The 20,710-nt window shown below is 43.3% G+C and overlaps 1 protein-coding gene across 1 annotated transcript in view; it reads left to right on the top strand.

Moving 5' to 3' along the window:
- Positions 1–20,710, top strand: part of Mei-w68 (meiotic W68) — a 56,987-nt gene that overhangs the window by 29,295 nt on the left and 6,982 nt on the right. The window contains exons 2-3 of the mRNA XM_076435824.1: positions 18,793–18,914; positions 20,081–20,514. Coding sequence (XP_076291939.1) covers positions 18,799–18,914; positions 20,081–20,514 — 550 coding nt within the window. The 5' untranslated portion in view covers positions 18,793–18,798. The remainder of the gene's footprint in view (positions 1–18,792; positions 18,915–20,080; positions 20,515–20,710) is intronic.

The raw sequence follows: 20,710 nt of genomic DNA on the forward strand, positions 1-20,710 counted from the left end.
TTTAGTTTCTGGGGTTTCGGGCAATTTATATTTGTATGGAATTATTTACAGGAGCGATCTACTTTCTTTGGTCTTTGTATTTGTATTTTTCATCGCAGATCGGATGGAAGAATGACAGACAGACAGAATGAAAAAATTCTAAAATTCTATACCGAGTGACTCCTCCATTATCCAGTTCAAATCGCATCTATTGCATCAAAACAATTCGAAATTTCGAAACCCAGCTCCTGCGTTCACCCCCGTCACCGTTTAGGATCGTTGTAGAGGCCGGCTCCCTTGAAATTTACGGTCCCGATATTTTTATCGTCTCGCGCGACGGTGCCAGCGCGAGCGACAAGGTGGGCAGGTGCTAGGCCCCGTGTGGCATAGTCTATTTGCGTTGTCTGCCGCGGCCGTTTGTGAGTCCACGGTGATGCGAGCGTCTCTGTGCGTACGCGAATCGCTCGTGCGACCGTTTGTGTATTTGAAACACGTCGCCGGGGTAGCGATGCGGGCTCATTACTGGCACGAGCCAAAGCGTGCGAGCGCTTGCGCGATCATCGTCCGTCCTCACCGGCCACGGACTCGTTTCTAACTGTTCGGGTTGATCTATGGCCGCCACTCTCGCTTCTGAACCTAGATAACGGCCTTGTTTCCCCAGCCGAAGCGATCTCGATCTTGCAACTTCATCGATCCGCCTTCAATCCTATAGAATCGTTATTTACTTGTCTGAGAGATTCGAAGATGTCGAACCTTCGGAACTGGTCGTCTGAACATCGGTGACGGGCAAGCAAACGGATTAAGTGGTACAGACACCGGTAATTATAATTGGAGCTTACGCAAATTGCCGCTAACTTTTTCTTTACCGATACCGATTCCTCGAACGTGTGTTCATTCTCGAAGGAAGAACGCACGCGCAGCTCCGCCCCCGCGGCAAAAACTTATTATCCTGTCCTCGGAACGTCCAGCCGACGTTTTACGACAAAATGTATTTATCCTCGCTCCTGGCACAATGCACTCCGCTCGACGAAGTATAATTTGTCTCGTTACCGTCACCCAGGGCGGAGAGGTTTTACTACTTTTCATCCGAACGTTGTGTTTGCTTGCCAATTCCCTGGATAATGGATCCTTTCTTTATGCAAACGTTCATATCGATGCTCGTTTTGCACGTTATTCAGAGGAAAACACAAGAAAAATGCTTTTGCGTTATATGCTATAAAATAGACATTTTACTAGACATTTTCTGTGCCAGAACGTTCACAAAGAGGGGATTTTTTCGGGGGAAAAAATGGGGTAAAACATGGTCAAGGACGAGGATCCTTTGTCCCGTTCTCCAGACCCGCGAATTAGATGTGGGTTAGGGATCCCAAGGTCGCGGGAACCCGTTCGCGCGATCTTTCATTGCTTGTTGCTCGTTTTCCTCTGTTTGGACGTCTCTTGTCCGGCGCGTTTCGTTCCTCCCATCCTCTCTCGGTTTCTCGATTTGTAATTCGCGAGGCGGCTCGCTTCTGCACGCGTGCGTGCGCCCCGACGCGACGCATGCGTTCGGTCGGTCGCGTGCCAGCAAAAATAGAATTGATTTCGCGAATCCGAAGGACGACGACTTTGATGGCGGCCCCTTATCTGGACGTTTAGCATAAGGATTCCCGAACAAGCTGAATTAATTTCGAAGATTTCCACACCCTTACACAATAGATTGAAGGACTTCTGGTGTGTATTTGTGGTGCACGGGAGTATTTAAAAATTCGTGGAATGAGAAACTCGAGAGAATCGGATAAGGGACACGCGTGCAGCAAATCAAATCTCCGATGTTTCATTATGGATACACGTTCGGGGTGGAGCACTGAAATGATCGAATGTGGTTTCATATTTCAAGAGTTAAATCGAGTATAAGACATTGTGTGTGTCCTTGCAAAACAACATCTCATGAAAAATCTACGTGGAAACATGCAAAGCAAACGTCCATTGAAAAATCTTTGGTTTCACTTGCCGCATTCCTTGCTCGTTAAAAAAAGATCGATTTTTACGAGCGGATACTTCGACGACCCAGTAGCAGGACATCCCAGCACCTGTGCAATCTTCCCAAAGGTGAAGAGGGGGTCCCATGGACCATTATTATCCCGGGGACCTGCTACCGCGAGAAAGAGAACGATCAGGAACGTGGACGAGCTGCGAGGGTCCTGGGAGAGAAGAATTTCCAGAGACTCGCAAACTGTCCGAATGGGCGGACAAATTATCATCCGGAGTCACAACAGAGCGTGCCCTTTTCTTCTCCGGTGCTTTCTCCAAGGGCCCCACGGCTTTTCTTCCCGGCACCATGAGAGGAAGGAATGGTTCCACCTTGCGCGTTTGATTTATCGCGATCTCAACGTGTCCGGGCAGCCCTCTCGACGTCTCCACGGGACTCCCACGTGGACTCTCTTGCGATCATCCACCACCCCCTCGTTCTTCCAAACCTTTTCTGCACTGTCCTCCTCCCTCCTGCAATCCCATGGACCGAGAGACGGTCGAATTCTTCGGTGGTCGTGCGCACAAAACGGTCCATCTAAGATCGATTATACGGGAGCCTGCCGAATCCTTGTAAATATAGCCATTTCCGAGGAACGTTGGTTCTACGGCGAGGCTCCATTAGACTCCAATCGATAGCCACGCGGATTTTGAAGAACGATCGAACCTCGAATGATGGAGCATCAATCGAACGAGGATGATCGACGAGGCCGATCGTCGTTTGAGAAAGTCCTGAAACTCTCTCAGCTACTCTTTCGGGTAATTATGGGATCAAGAGCTGCTCCAGGTGAAATTTGAATGGGAAAGATATTTGAGAATTTTGTGGTGTAGATTAACGATCGAGCAGATGCCGAATATCCGGCAGCGTGTCGTCTGATCGAGCAGATTACGTATTATTTATTTTTTAAGGGGTTACGATCGAGACCGCTGACGAAGAGGTCAGCGGACCACCCCCTGCAGCTCACCTGATCAGATAGGCGAACCTACTACCTTCCTACGAGGAACAGCGTAGCAAATATACATCACAATACCACGACCTGATCCACATTGTTAGGAAACTGTCGGTATTTATTCTTCGAACGGAAACAGACGATCCATCGATCAATCCATTGCTTTTCGTCTGCGATGACGGCAGAACTGATTGGGCAATATTGTTTAAGAGTCTTCCATCAAGAAGATATCCTCTTTGTTGCTCATTCTAAATGACGCAAACGATGCAAAACGACTCGAATAGCCGGTGCTCTAATATTCCGTCGGCTCTTTACAGAAACGGGAACACCTTCACCCGCTGTTAAACATAAAACGCCGATCAATTTCTAACCGATCGATCACTGATACAATTTATTATATCGCGATGTAGAAGGTGCGTGTTTCCTTAAGTATCCTCCGACATGTTGTCTTTCATTGCGCTGTCTTAGTACGTTCTTATAACGGCTATCAAACACGCGCTGGTAACGTTGGGCGACGCGTCGTGGCCGCGCACCTGAGGTGAGCACGATTATGTTGTGGTTTCACCGCAATTATCGTCGCCAGGTGAATCCAGATACAGCGAAAAAAATCCTGCCGATGGGTAGTTACAGGGCGCGCGCACAAGCCTTGAGGAGTAGTATAGCCGACGTTCATGCTGACACGAGCGCACGGGACCGCTAGAAAAATGTCGCAGCTGCAAAACGCATTTGCGGCGAGAGCAAGTGGAAACGTGCTGCCTATAGATGGCCGTTGAGCACGGCTGCGAAATGGAAATTCAAACGGATAAGATGATCGACGGAACGCATTAATTGCCGTTGTAATGGACGGTGGCTAATCAGAAGAGATCATCCGGATATCTCTGTCGGTCCTGTAATGCGAATGTAATACCACCATCTCGAATATTGCAATTGCATCCTGTTCTTCCATTCTGTTGGGTGGTTCCTGTAACACTAAACCTACCAAGCCTTAAAAGTAGGGGTGTACTCGATATATTCGAGTACTCGAATTTCGAGTCGAGTCATTACTCGGTCTGTCGAGGCGAGTCGAGCGTTTGAATTTTTCGAGCTACTTGAAATCGACGAACTGTTTGAGGCTCGAATATTCGAGCCGTCGTAAGACTTCGATCTACTTGAAAATAAATTTTTAGCTCGAAATTTTTCCAATTACTCGAATACAGTAAAGTCGCGATTCTTGTCAAACAGCCTGTGTTCTGCACAGTCAACTACGTGTGTTACGCACGGTAACTCGAAAGATAAAGATCTGTCCGAGCTGAAAATTCAGTTTCGAGCAGATCGAAGTTTTACGTGGGCTCGAATATTCGAGCCGTTTGATTTTTTCAAGTAGCTTGCATTTTTTCGAACAGTTCGACGATTTCAAGTAGCTCGGAAAAATCAAACGCTCGACTTGGCTCGAGCAATCGAATCGAGTTTAGCTCAGCTCGTAAATAACGGGTACTCGCACACGTTGTCTTATAAAAATGACAAGATTGATTTTCAATATTTAGACTTTGCGCGGCCCCTATTATTATTATTATTTATTATGAACGGACCGATGTCCATTTATACACAAATGTGTTTACAATAGAACAAAGACTTAACATAAATTGCTAAGAAAGGACATGCATAAAAAGAAACTGTTGGCATAAAGGTACTGATATTATAAGTTAATCCTGCGTAATTTTTTTTTGAAAGTGTGTAACGACCCATTAAAATAATCAATACTATTATATAGAGTGTTGGAGTTCGCAATAATTCGATTTATAGGATTTATTAATCCATATGTGGATTTGCATTTAAGTGTTTGAAAACCTGCTCGAGATCTCAAAGCACGTTCAGGTGCGTAAAAATTGATTTGCATAAGGAGAGAGGGACAAAAAATCTATATGGTTATTAATTAAATCTATATAATAAAAATCAAATGCTGTTCGTTGGTCACGGGAGAACGGGAGAACGGCTGGACCGATTTGGCTAATTTTTTTTTTTTAAATGTTCATTGTAGTCCGAATCAGGTTTTTAGATTTTAAAAAATTGGAAAAGTATCACGGAAAAATGGAAAATTCGGGAAGAACTAAAAGTGCTTTTAGAATCATATTTCAATACAACAAAAAAACGAACGTCGTAGCTTTTAATCAATATTTCAATAGAACGTCGCAGCTTCTAATCAATATTTCAATAGAAATTTACATTATCGACGTCTGAATAAAGCTCTGGTCGGATACTCTTCTGCGAGCAGACAATGTTTCCAGGTTGACTATGTTTAATATTGTGGAGTAATCGTGATCAAAGATTGACATAGGATTATTAATCTTATAAGAACAAAACCTAAGAAATTTATGCTGCACTCTCTCTAGCATGATTTCGTAATTTAAGCTATTCGGATACCATATAACTGAAGCAAATTCCAACTGAGGACGGACAAGGGTAATATATATCAATCTAATTGTGTGTATTGAGTGAAAATCAGTAGAAAAGCGTAGTATAAACCCGAGTGTTCTTGAGGCGGAATTAACAATATTATGAATATGTTTGGAAAAATTCAAGGTTGAGGAGAAATGAATACCTAAGTCCTCACTTATTGAGGATAGAATACAGTCATTGAGACGGTAAGGATATATTAATGGTACAGAGCGACGGGAAGACCGTATTACTATTGTAATACGTGCTCTACTAAAGATATCTACATACGTATACAACCATTCCTTATGAAATCATTTTGATTATTTCAATAATTGTAAAATAAAAAATCTGGAACCGGTCATTTTGACCGGTGGTGGTAGGTTTAGTGTTAAGGGTTGGCCCAGGTTCAAGAACCTCTAACAGAATGCTCTCGAGTTGCAGGTTGCACAAGGTGCAATGCACTTGCGTTATCTGATGGCGTGCATCTATGGCAGATTAATGTGAGATCAGTCTCGACGAAAAAGTTAGAGGTCTTCGATCCTGTGTCCCATATGATGGATCACTAATATGTATGGTGGCATGGGTGGGTGTAAACGTTATTGTGCACCCGTAACATTCAACGTGGGTCGTTCCACCGCCCCCCTCTATTTTCCACAAGTATAAAAAGTCAAAGAAGTCGTCTGACAGAGTCGCCAGCTCGCGGATTCCCAGGCGATTACATCTGTACGAAGAGTTGGCCTAACGTCGTTCCCTATTGTGTCCGTGTATCGGTGCTGGCTCCCTTTATCGAGAAAGGTCCCCTCTACCGTGCTCCTGATCGAGAAGAGAAGTCAATGGTGCCCTGGGCGAGAGGAATCCACGTTTCAATGAAGATCTCAAACTTTTCGGTGGGGTGCAGGCGAAGGTGGGGGCCAGGCAGAAGGGCAGGCAGGTAGCCCTTTTTCTGGTAGGTGGGCCTGCACGACCGCACTCCCGAAACTGGCTACAAAACGTTTTATTTATACGCGGTTCCACCAGGCCCACCTGGGACCGTCCCTCTTCTTCTTATTCTTCTTTCTTCTTCTTCTTCTTCGTTCCTCGTATTTTTCTACGTTTTGATTCTGTTTTCTCACACCTTGACCTTTTTTCGGCACCCAGACCAGTTCCCTCTGTCTTGCTCCTTTTGGAGAAACACCGTCCGAGCTCTTCCTTCCGAGAGAGGATCCTTGAGAACGTCGCAAGGTGCGATTCCAAGGCCACTTTCGCGACAAGTGTCACTGTTCGATTGGCCCAGTTCACTTCCTTGGGGCCCACACCGTCTTCAGGGACCCCGGATGGGGGCCAGTAGGGAATTAGGTCAGGAATTTCTTGGGGGGTCCTCTGGTGACAAAATTCGTCCGTAATTCCATTTTGAAACGTTTGGATCAGATGTGCACTTTTAGGAATAGTCCTTGCATTTCTGTAACACTCGATAAGTGCAGAACTTATTATAAATCGCTATGGAAGGGTAACACGATATTTTCCAGCGAAAACGATAATCATCTCGATACGTTCCATAAAAATGGATATTAAACAGGACTTGTTAATAAATTGAAGTTCGCCGATCTTCTTGTCGCTCGAGTATGCTAAAACAGCGACTGCAGCCGATGATACTTCGATATCGCTAGGATCGCAGCTATATTTTCCCTGGTTGCACGTGTGTATCTTCGTAATTGACGATAACAGCCAGACCAATGCTCTACTCGCGAGCAATACAAGCCGCAACGAATAAGTTCATTGTGACACCGGCCTAAGATTTCACACCGCGTTAATTGCCTCTCCTATCGGCTTTCATCCTTCCCCGGCGACACCGCGGGTGTCTACACTACATTTCCTATGGTAAAAATAGTCAAGGATGTCATAAAAATCGCGCTCACTTCGCGAAGGTTAACCGGCGTGCATTTAACCCGATCGTTTTGCTCCTGCCCGCGGTCGTTCCTCGTCGATTTGCTCTGTTTTGCGGAATTCCCGAGTCGAGTATTCAACTTTATTGATTGACTTCGTTTCGAAGATAGGGCTAAATGTGGTTTCAAGTGGTCTGGTTATACTGGCGTTTCAATTATACGATCGACTATTCAACTCCTTTCGCGAATCGGCTTTTGCATACGGCGCGATAGCTTTTCAATGCAGCTGCGTCGGATTTGTTGCGGCGAAGACCGGATTCAGTGAAGTTCAAGAGTACAAGTACAAGACACTGCAAGTTCTGCTGAAAATGTGCAGCTTCTCTTCGCATTGAAAGTATCTAATTAAAGAAATTAAACGATCGGAACAGGCAAGATTAAATACAAGATAGATTTGTTGCAAGCATACACGGCGCGAACATTTGCAATCCGTTTATAATAAATTCGGGATACGGAGGATTTTCAGTTGGATCCGTGAGGGAGTGCTGGTTCTGCAGATAAAGAGCTGCCGCGAGTGTCGAAGATATATAAAATGTCAAGCAATAAATATCAGTCAAGACGCTCGGTGTAATTAACGACAACGTTTATTTCCTCTGGTTCGAACGAGTGGACGGTGTTTTATGGCGTGAAGTTGCCGTCCTCGAGGATTTACGAGGGATTTTTAAAAGAAAGGCTGTTAAGCCGTGATTACGTAGCCCGGGACATTAATGGGGAACATTATCGGCGGAGGCGCCGAGCGAGTCGTTATTGTGCTCGCGAACAATTCTATTAATAAACGCCCGCGACGTCGATGATTATCTTGCGACAATTAGCGAAAACCGGAAGGCGAGATGATACACTGACCCATCCTACCCAATGGTTCAAAGATTCTGATTTTATCTTTCACACTTATTGCGAACTGCTGGGACTCGCGCTATTTTAAATGTTAAGTTGTTCTGCGACGTTATCCTCGATAGATTTCTCCTATTTTCTGGAGAGCAGTTTGACAACCACGGATTTTGTTAATCCCCAATCGTTTATCTTTCTTCAGAGAAATTCCCCCTGAAGCCACTTACAAATCGCTTTTCTCGTATGTGTAATAATACACGATTATTTTAACGATTCACGATGCGCGTGAAATAAACACCTTTCAACGCAACCAAGGACACATAAAAGTCCTTCCATTGGCTACTTATTAACTGGTCCTTAGCTGCTGGACCTTGTCGTTCGCTTAAACACATTACATACAAGACTTGACTCATCAATGGTTTAATAGAGAATGTCACCAGCTCACGGACTAGAACAAAGGACTAGAAATTTTCCATATACCTAACAATTCACGCAATAAATCGTTTCAACAATCAGAATTTAATAAATACTTCAGATTTCGCACAAGTAGCTTACCAACAAATCAGAAAATTGCACAACATCCAAATCCCCGTCGCATTCGGCACGGTGCAAGCCTTGAATCCCAACGATCCAGACGTCTAACCCTCGATCTTAATTGCGATCGGACACGGCGTTGGCTCCGGGAGCAGCTTTTGTGGTCCGGTCGGGTATCGATGATGCTAAAAGGATTTTCATAGATCGCGAAAGGGTTTGCCGTGGCAGGTCGAGGTATTGTCAACTGGGCTCGGCGTTACGCGACGTTATACGATCGCATTATGGCAACGCGGGCGCCCGACAGCGGTGTGGCACGAGCACAATGTGCAAGTTGCATCGATGTCCATGCAGCAACGGTGTCCTTCCCACCCTGTCGCAGGATCGAGAGGCGCGTGCTCCTCGTCCAGGTGATGCCAGACTGGCTGTCTGCTACTCGTTCATCCGTTTTCTTTCGGTCTACCCTCTCTCTCCCTCTCCCTCTCTCGTTCGATGCTCTTCCTGCACGCCCACGGGAACATATGTTTACGAACAATGAGCCTCGTCCAACGGCACGCTCTCGAAAAACCAACAAACAGAATGGATCGCGCCTCCGCGATTCGACAGACTATTACTGATTTATATTGAGTTCTCGCATCCCTCTGGATTCGGTTTCCTGAAGGTTCAGAGCGGTTGAAGTTGCCAGGACATTGGCAAGCTGTTGGGAGCATGTATTAGCTGTGCAAATCAGTTCTTTCCCCTTTTTTTCTTCCAAATTTAAGATTTTATTGCATTTTACGAACATAAAATGTAATAAAATCTTGTCTGGTGACTCCCACTCTTTCTGCCGATTCTTCTTGCGTCTGGGTCGGATTTTCGTTGAGCAATTCCTCTAACTCACCGTCATCGAACTTTCTCGGCGCACCTGAACGATCGTCGTTTTCCAAATTACAATTTCCGGCTTTATATCTCTGGTACCACTTTCTGCATGTTCTGTAAGATACAGAGTTCTCTCCCAGTGCCGCACAAACCATTTCAGTAGCTTCAACAGCTGATTTCCTAAGCTGGAATGCAAAGAGTAAGCAGTGACGCAAATGATGCTTCTCGTACACGACATATTGCTTGAAATTGTTGCATAGGATTGGAAACTCTTAGAGCGCTCATCATAACCCTTCATAAAACTAAAAGAACGCTCTTTCTTTCGAAGTAATTCGAATTCGGTCAGAAGTTATGATCGTAGAAAATAGGGGACGAAACTTATTTGCACACCTAATATATTGCTGAGATTCTGGTCGATTATAACTTCTCGTGTTGATCGTGAGTTGTATAATCTTATTAAACAGCGTAAAAATGTTAATTGTAGAAACGGTGGAAAATTATGGAGTCCTCGAATCCAGGACTCTTCTTTCGCCTTGGTTAATTAAACGGTGTAAAAATGAAAATCGTAAAAACAAGGCGAAAAATTCCGGGAGCCTCGATCGACCGACGACGTCGTACTACACCCAGATTGGATAATGCCTTTTGCGTTTCGCCCTCTATAGACTGTAATTCCTTAAACGGTTTGATCATCCACGGAATCGTCGAATAATCTCGCTGCTTCATTATCGTAATGTCGCAAAGGGCGATCATTGGACAGGAAAGTCTTAGCCGGCTTATCGGAGACCGTTCAACTCTTATCGAGACGTCGATGATCCTCAGGGTCAGCCAACGGTTTTCCGTTCCTCACGGTTAATCCCCACTTAAGCCACGATAAAGACCGCCCTTCAGGATCAACGATTCGTGGATCCGACGACCGGCCGGGCCGCTTAATTATTGCAACCCCCGAATTGTCCTCCGCTAACTATACTCCAATCTCCGCCTTTGATGTTGCGGGATAAGGTGTCGGGACCTTCCACTGCGATCTTCCCCTCCTGAAAACCTTTGTACTCTGAAACATCTACCGTCAGACTTTATGGGAAATTAAATTGAGTACTCAATTAAAAAGTTTTTAAATTTAGTACTTTATTCATTGGCTGAAACGATTTATTTAAGAACTGTATTTTATTATAATCATTTGGACCTGAATAAATCCAAAATTTCGCGAGCCGCCGAGGTGCGATGAATCGTCGAGTCCTTGCAGAAACGGCGAAGGGGAAGTGTAAAAATTATGATGGCAGGATAATTGCGCGAAGTGGCCCGCGAAGTCAAAGGTCGCATCGACCACGCTGAGGATCGATCGATCGATGTCTGTAATCCGTTTGGGCGGAGAGCGGATGAATCAGAAAGAAAGAGAAAGAGGAAGAGAGAGAAGAATCGCATCTGCTCGCCTCGGAATCGCGAAAAATTCGCGGAAAAAATTCCGGCAGCTGCAGATTGCCTCGACACGCGACACACGCCGAACAATTTTTAAAGTCTCACCGTTACCAACAGAATATTACGTTTAGTTTCAAGGTCAGGGCCGCGCGCGCCACGATTTCGTCTTCGTTCACGTGTACGTTCACGTTTGTTTTAATTATACTCCATGAATTGACGGCTTTACAGCAAGCTGAGTTATCCACAAAAAGTAATTAACGTCACTGTGGAAGCAGCGAATGATTGTAATGAATAATCAACTTTATATTGTCTGGTTATGTCATGATCCATCGCCATGTTAACGTTACTAAATGGACGGAGAATGATTTCGGAACTCTCCGTTCCGCTATTGTCATGTCCAGTGGTTCAGCCGTTAATAATAATTGGTAAAATCAATAATGCATAACATACATGTTCTAAATTAAATACTTACTCTGGTAATGATGTACGAGGAATAAAATATCAAATATTATAATTGAAAATTAACGTCGAACTATCGTATATTGTACCACATTGCGTGCGATAAAATTAAGAAAACTCATTTTGAATTGAAATTTTCATTGAACGAATTAAAAATGTAACGAAATTTATTTTATTAAATGATTGAGTAATTTTCAAATATAAATTGTGAGCGAATATTCGTTGATGCCTGTTCATTACTGAAGACTGCGAAGATTTTTCAGAAGAATCGATGAGCGATGGATTGTTCCTCGATCTATGAAATGCGCAGAGTAATATGATCCAACCAAGAGCAGGATCAAAAATGCAATGTACACGATTAAGAAGAGAGTGACTGAGAAGAATGCGATTAAGAACTAATTTATTAAAAGGAATTGATGATGATGTAGTCACCTTATGAAAATTAAAACAATGGATTGATCGATCTATAAGAGGGATGGCTCCTCATCAGAAACTCAGTACACAATTCACAGTCAACAGTTCAGTCAAAGTTAAAAATTCTATCAATCGCCATCGTACATCAATTAAAAGCTCAGTACATAGTCAACAGTCAACAGTTCAGTCTATATTATAAATTGATTAAATATTTCAGTCTCACTAGCATATTGAAAGTTTAGTGATCAGTTTAGTGAAGTTAATCAACACATCAAAGAAAAAAGGCGTGTTAAGGATGTTCTGGAGGTATATAAAAACGCAACAAAATTTTTGAAAATTTCACAAGATATAATTCTTACTAAATTAATGCAATTACCAAAGTTTGGGTTCGATTCACTGCACCGTTTAAGAATTACAGCAACTTAAAGTTTGCAGATTTTAACACGTCCTCTTATGGAGAATTCATAAAATTCCACTTCAAACCCTATTTAAACCTTCAAAAAACGCAACTAGAAACTCCAGTTTTTTTTTATATGTAGCAAAAATTATGTAATTATGTTCAAAATTTATTAGAATTCACTAAACAGTTACAGACCAAAAAATTATAAACTGTTACAAAACGTCAAAGTTGTCTCTCACTAGGGGTGCGTTCCGTTTCACGCTTCAAGCGCATGAATCGCATAGAGAAGTGTTCCGTTGCATTCAATGCGCGCATCAAAACGCTCAGAATTCCCTAGATCCCCACCACAGCTCTGAGGTGAAGCGTTTGATGCGAAGTTAGTAGCGCTAATATGAAAGCAGTTTCTGTCAAGCGATTTTGTCACGAAAATGGATAATATTACTGCTATTCCTGAATTACGTGAGGAAATTGAACACCCCAACAAGTCATTCACGTGGCCTGATGGGGCAGTACATAGGGAAAAGGAAGCCGAATTTAAAAACGGCTTGAAGAGGCACAATGTAATTTGGAAGGAGATTGCAGCCCAACTGCAGCAATGTAATTATGCTGTAAATTAGCTGCAATGTTCGACAAAATTTGCCGGTCTACGTCGTACTTATAAAAATATAAAAGACCAAAATAATAAAAGCGGCAACGCGTATAGCAGTTGGGCCTTTTATTCTGTAAGTATATGCTTATGTGTATAATACGTAAAAATGTAAATACAATACTATCTATTATGTATAGATTTATAAAATTTATTTTGTGGTTGTAGGCCATAGATTCACTTATTGGCGATAGGGCCTATATGAAGCCTCCAGCTGTAGCATGCGGCGAAGGGCTAGAATTGACTACACCTGTAACACAACCAGGTTCCAGCTCTTCCTCGTCCATGGTTGGATCCCAAAGTAATAAAATATATATATATATAAAAATAATAATAAAAAAAAAAATAAAAAAAAATATTAATATGTATTACAGGTACGCCTAAAAAAAAGACGGGTGGAAACCATTTTAGAAAGCCACATAGCCGAACTAAAACAAGAAAGAGAATTAAGAAAAATTCAAAGAGAAGAAGAAAGGAGGGCAGCGGAGGAAAGGAAAGAAGCCAAACACAAAGAAAGAAAACAGGAAAGAGAAAGAATTTTAAAAAAATTAAAAAAATAAAATAAAATTAAATTAAATTTACAAAACGTCAAATTTATCGTGTTGTCTCTCACTAGCATGGAAACGCGACAAGTGTAGACCACTGAATATAGCTACAGAGGGTACAGTATTCGCAAAAGTTTAATGCAAAATATACTCATGAATGGCTTTCATTTCCATGTATTCATGGTTATCGAATTTCTTGTACTTTTGTCTCCCATTGTACCTCCAGAACATCCGTAACCCGCCGGAGAAATCAGCAATTTCAAACAGCATCCAATCCAGCGCAGAAGCGACTGTTCGAACGAAAGGCGAAATCTACCTAGCAGTAAAAAATTACTAACAAATTATAATAAGATCTCAATAACATTACGTATCCGAAAGGTGCCTAGGATATACTTTTGTTTATTTAAACTTGCATTAAAATATCGAATCATTTTCAAAGAAATTACCCAACTTCGATTTCTACGTTCCAAATCTATGATCAAAGTCACATAGAATTTAAGAAATCCTCAATTACCTGAACCAAAGCCGGTGAATGCAGGTTGGTTCAAAACTGCGTTGTATCTCAATTCTAATCTTTCAAATTAAATTTCAATTAAACTATACAATCTATAATACGTCCACCTTAGGACGTAACACTATAATCAAATTCCTTATAGCAAATTTAGATGTTAATGAAGAATTCAAAGGAATTTAGTGTATGTAAAGATTGACTTCTCGACTCGTTCGATCCCGACTTTCCCAAATTCTTCGACGCACACGCACGCAATGGGAATAGATTATTCGATGAAATTGCCGAGTGCACTTATCCGGGGTGCTTGAACTTTTTTGGGGGATCGAGCGGGGTGAGTGTAACAACCGCTATGTTCGCATACTGCGAACAGGGTGTTCCGAGAGTGTGCTCGACGAGGATCGTGGGCTTGGGAAAGTCTGTCACTTTAAACGACAACTTTTCGACCGTTCAATAGTCATCGACTCCTTGAATTAATGTTTCGGCAGACTATTCCTACGAGACTGGGGAACAAAAGTCTCACACAATCACAGATCGCCCCTGAACGTTTTTCCAAAATTCCCTCCGTTATGCGAGTCCTTTCCCAGATGGCACTGCACATCCGCAGGATGTGTAAACCTCTAGAAACATGAAATATTATATCCCTGCAATGCAACTGCTGAACTACAAATTGAAATTGACATACGAGTATACCAACTGACTACGAATCGAGTACCAGTTCGCAAGCACCTGGACGATTGCAAGTCCCGAGATGCATTTGCACCCGATAAACAGAGATGGGTTACTCGAGTAATTTACGGCAATTTGATGTATCTTTCGGGGCATAATCACTTAACGAGCACTCTGCGGCTTCCTTTAAGTCGTGGACTCCTTAATAACAGCTCGTGCTCTCGGCTTCGGTTAACTAAGACCTCCAGCTAGCCAGCGGTGGGGGTGGAGATGGGAGGAGAATCGTGCAGGTCTCGTTGCACGTCAAATATTTTCTCAAGGATCTCTGCTCGATAATGAAACGCGAGAAAAAACAAGGGGAACGGGGAGGGAAGAAAGAGAGCAGCGAAATGCGCCATCGATTCCACGTGCACACGTGTATTTTAGACACGCGTAAAATGGGGATCGCTATTCGCACCTAATAAACAAAATGTAGAACGCTCTACTCTTACTTCATGAACGCTCTATTGGCCCGGAATCCGCGAAAAATTTGTGAAATCGACACGAAAGAGCGGCGAGGGATAAAAGCGAGTAGACAAATCGCGGAAAAGGATAGAATAGGTGGACAGCCTGGATAATGGGGTCGTCGTCGCATAGATTTGGCGATCATGACAATAAAGTCTCGCGCGGACTGTCGCCTTGATCGCGAAACACGCTGTCGGTCTCGGACCCTGTTTTTGCAAGACGCGGGGCGAGCAGAGGGGCGTCAGGCCGGGCGTGCCCGGTTTCTTAAGTGTAGGTCAGTTATACCAGACGAACTGGTTCCCGATCGACCGCCAATTAAATGGAAACCGGCAACCTGTTGTTTCCCGACACGCTTCTGATGTTCGAGAAGGCAGAAGGTCGTTCCCGGCTCCGGCTCCGCGGTTTTTGCGCGCCACGATAGAGATTTCAACGATCCCGCGGCTTCTTTGACGAGCAGCGCCGGATTTCGCGAATCGCCACGCGCAAAGATCTTGATCGCGATCGATCGCCACCACGTTTTTTTCATAGGTCGATCCAGCAGCAAGATCGAGACCGGACCAGCTCGGATCGCGATGTCCAAGCCATTTGTCATTCTCCCTCGCAATTTCCTCTCACCGCTCTTTTTGCACCGACGATAGCGTTTTGCGACCGGGGAAAAAAGATCGCGACTGTACTCTTCTTGCAGATCGTTTTTCGAGGAACCTGTCGGTCATTCGTCGAGCTGCTCGCGAGAGGATCATCATACTACTTCATTCTGAGGTTTTTCGCCATCTGAAAGGGGATTTTCAAAATCTCCAAAAAATAAAACAATTTCTGTAGACGCATCATAGAACTTTTTCGAAAATATGTGTTTCTTTGCTCACCATGGGGTAGTTCGAATCAGGTAATCGATACTCGTGGTCAACAGGTCTGACAAATGTCACAATGTGTATCGAGCGCCACGAAATCTCGATAAATCGATCGATCTTTCGCGATCGAATGATTCGAGTAACCGACGTCGTCGAACGTGTAGATCTCGATCTGCATCGGTTCGCTTACACGCAGTTTTTATTATGTTCTTAAGGCGAAACCGGAGATAAAATCGTATTTGTCCAAACAGTGGGGGTTAGAGTCGAAGGAGCATGGGGTTGGTTAACGTACGGGGGGTAAAGAAATGCAGATGGGTGGTGCCCAACTGAAGAAAGGTGTTCTTCGTCCCCATTGTGGATTGATGTTGTTCACTGATGCGAGGACATTCGTGAATCTGTAATGGAACTGTTTTTTCTCGGTGCTGAAAAATTCATTGTTACAGTTCTCATTGTTCCTTTTTAACTCAAACTGTTACAGTCAGTTCAGGGATCTAGAAAGAAATCCCAATTTATTCGAACTTATACGTTCCCTTAATTCTAAGATGTAGTAACGAGCATTTTAGCACAGGTAAATTTTCTGTGTTCATTTACTTGTTTATAAATTAATGGATTGAAGAGAAGGGAGAAAAGTTTTTCCTTATGAATCACAGAATAATGCACAGAATTAAAAAGAACGTCTATCAAATGCAGTGTTAAAAAGAATGAAAAAGAATCGAGCGTCAACGTCATGCCCAAAATATTGGTGCATTCAGACTAGCAAGGTTCTCGAGTCTCAGATCCAGGATCCTGGATCATTCATTCGACGTTTCACCCGGTCGTCGCAGAAGTAGAAATATTTCGATTGTCCCTCTGCACGTGTGTCCGCGAGAAGTTTCCCGGCTTTGACAAATCGCCGAGTGAATCGAACAGGTACATAGCCGGGCATTCTCGGTACTCGATCATGCGAGGTGGACGTCTGAATGCGGAACAAGGCGAAGCTTTCGATCCCCTCGAGCAAATCGGCCTCGTCGCGTCGAAGGGATTTGCGTTGAAAAGCATTTCATCCATGATTATTCTCGATATGGAAAATACCTGCCGCGGGATCGAGTTACGATTTTCCACCCTCGCACCGGAAACAGGTCCCTATTTAACCGAAAATCCGCAAAAACCGATGAAAAAGCAAAAGGGAAAACATTCATGGGACATATTTGGGATCCGAGGCGACGGATTACGGCGTCTTTAATTCCCCTGATCGTATGAAACGGATTTCAGACGCGTGTGAACAGAGATTAGGCCGATCGGGAGCGAGTTCCTCGTGATCTTCGCTGGTTACAACCGATATTTTGAGGAGGTCGCGTATACGGGCCATTTGAGGAGCTCGAGGGCGCATTCTCAGGGGTGTTTCTCGAACATACTCGTCGCACAATGTAACACTATCCCCCTACTTCATGGAGCAGCAATCTTCGAGTGTCTTTAATGCGAAACCGAGCGATGCAAGAACTCTTTCTCTCTCTTCCTCTCGTGTTATTTTGTCGTGAACAAATCCCTTTATGCACAGCCAAAGTGGCCGGCCTTTCAAGACGCCGTTCAGCTTCTGCTCGTTTAATCACAAGCGGCTTGGAAAATCATTCGACCCTGTCGAACCGCAATGTATGCAATCATCGGGGCCAACCAGTAAAACGAACTCGATCTCTAGTTTCTTTTTTATCTATTGGGGTGGCGAATTTTCCTTTAAACCGTTTTAGGATATTCAGATATTCAGACAGGAGTTTACAATATTCAGATCCAGTTTAGATGATCAAGTCAAGATTTATTAAGTCAGGCTTTTAAATAGAAACTTAATGCTCCATGATATGGTCAATTCGCGTCAGCTTACGGAAGCAATGAATACGATTTTTTTGGTACGGTATCACGCGACACAACATAAATTTGCATTCACGGGTCACGAGGGTAGGATTCACTGGTGGAGGGGTGACCCTAAAATGTTTCGGCACGCGCCGCAAATGTCCATCGGTGCTCGTTAGAATTCATTGTCCCTTCGAGTAGATAGTTTTGGTAAACGTTCACGAAACCTGCCACGTTTTCTGACCAAGGAAATTTATCGCCGCATCTGCGGATGGTGACTGTCCGTGACCAAAATACATTGCCAATACTGGAAAGGTGTAGCTGCAGCATTTTTTCCCCGAACGTTCATTGACAATGTCTTCAATTGAACATTTTAATGAAAAGAAAACGCACATGTTGTTTATATTTTTATACTTAAAGGAGACGCTCCAGCTTCGGTTTGAGCCTCCGGCCTTGCAAAGTCGACTTGTCTGTGGTTTCAGCGATTGAAAAATTTGTCCACCGATCGAGATCCGACGAATTTCGTTACAATCGTAGGTTCCGCAGGCGGGCCTATGTGTTTCGCACTGCACAATGAGTTCCTGAAGTGTCTTTAGTGCACTCGGTAGCGCAGCGTTCAATGGCCGCCGCTCACAAATGCGCAGCGGGGTGTCCGGCTCTCTTGAGATTCGCTACTCGATACGTATGTCGTCCCCCGGACCGGGAAATCGTTGTCGATCGTTGTCCGTGTGGCGCTACGCCACCAGGATCAATACTTCTCCGTCCCTGGGTACAACTTAATATGTTTATTGCTGTGAGAATGTTACGTTCGGATAGGTGATAGATTTTTATCTGGCGCGGCCGCGCTCGGAGCTCGCGAGCACAGAAAACCGACCGGGGGATCCTTCCTCCTCGACCTTTTGACTTCTCGACCCCCTTTCGGTTTTTTTTTCTCTTCGCGGTTAATGGCTCCCGAGCGATCCAAATTTGATTGGATCTCGAACGACGTCGTGGTTTCTCCGACGAGCAGAGTTTTTTTTATTTGTAAAATGATTGGGTGAATATAAGTTGTGAAAGTTGTGTGCTATTATTTCAGGTAAAAATGCCAAGAATTCGCAACAATCTCAATAGGGGATGTTTCGTTTTTACGAACAGCGATACAAGAAGTTTAGAGGAGAAAAGTATCGACTTTCCCGTTGAAGATAACTTAGCATTCAGGTAAGTACCTGAAATTGAATGTTACAAACGTGATATGAGAATAAATTGTGTTTTTTTTTGCAAATACATCGAATCATTGGCGAAATATAGAAAGATAATTCTTCTAAAGTATCGTTCAATATATTATAGAAGCTCTATTTTCTGTATCAAGATCCCCAGTTTTGCCTTTTCTGGTATTATGGATATTAAATAGCGCGTTCGTTATGATAAAAATTGAAATTTCAATAATTTAAATAAAAACATAAAATCCTGGAAACGATGTATTCCCTCTTTGGCGAGATTTAGAGTGATTTAACGTAGTGGCGAAACACCGAAACTGGTAGACGAATGTTACCAACAAGGGGTAATTTCTTAAAAATCTACTAACAGCGTCATTCAACGCAGTGGCATTGCAGACGAGGTCACCCCGACGAGAAATTATAAAAATTGCCAGCCCCCCTGTATTATTCAGCGGCGCCAAAAGTCGACACAGGGTCACCGACGAAATACTGTTAAAGACTGCCAGCCTTATGGGAGTTCGTGTCGCCCGAATATGTCGGTATTTCTTGCGCCCTCTAGGATATATTCTCGATCCATCCTTTAATTAGAATTATCACGAAATCATATCGATTATTATTAAATGTTACATCACCGATGTATATTCCTATATCTCGTCTGTGGTTACATTCTCCGCCATATTTCAGACGATGTTTTGGCATTATTGTGGCACTATTTAGAACTTTTAGCGATGTGGTATATCAGATCACTGTAACTTTCACGTTATCCCCGCGCCCGTCGCGCCCGGTTACCCGTCCCGCTGAATAACACAGGGACACCTCTCGTCGGTGACAGGGGCTGGCAGCACCGATGAGATCTCGTCGGTGCCGCCATCACCGACGAGATGCTATTTCTGGTCTCTCGGTGGTGCCGCCCTCTCTACCTAAATAGAACAGTAAATTGATTTACTACCGCTGGTAATAAAGAAATGTAGAATGCTGACATTACCCGTTCTGCAATTGCTCGGAAAATAATTATATTATAATTTGCATCTGAGGGAAGGCGGCATTGGAAAACGTTATGGAAGGGAATAGGTGTGAAATAATAATAGCTATTCATTTACAATAATGAAGTGTGTAACATATTCTATTACAAAATTATGTCGATGATTTAATTGTTTATACTTCTAGGGAACAATTAATAGCTCGCATCGAGGACGTGGTTTCAACAATGACTGAACAATTATGTTCCGGCCGACTCCCTAGCGTTTCATGCTCTTCATCACAGAGCTACAGTTCATTGGGCACACAGAAAATCGAAGATAGTAAGATAGAATTCGAATCTCAAGAAGATTTCGATCGAATTGTCGAAGAGAAAGACCAAAATGACAAAAAGACGGTAATTGATTTCGCGAGGAGCAGAGGCAAGGAAAAGTTTGCTTTGACGATGACAGTGATGGCTGCGGCGCATCGTTTGTTGATTACCAACACCACAATCACAAGGCGATCGCTCTATTACGATTTAAAAAGTGGAAACACTTTGAATTTGGCTCCGGAACAGAGACACGTGGACCTGGCTGTGAATCAGGCGGCCAAAATTTTGAATTGCGCTCCTTGGGAGCTCAGTACGTATTATTATTTTCATTCCTCATTATTATTATAGTCATTCCTCGTGTTTTCGTTAGTCACCGTTCAATTATTTCAAAAAATATTAGCACTGAATTCTATCAGAAGCTTTAATCACGCAAGAATGTGTATTTTTATAGTATTAGAAGTAAAGGACATTTTTTTCTTTTCTTTATTACTTTCAGAAAAATTGTG

Source organism: Lasioglossum baleicum, chromosome 12 (assembly GCF_051020765.1).
Source record: "Lasioglossum baleicum chromosome 12, iyLasBale1, whole genome shotgun sequence".
Taxonomy (NCBI): Eukaryota; Metazoa; Arthropoda; class Insecta; order Hymenoptera; family Halictidae; genus Lasioglossum; species Lasioglossum baleicum.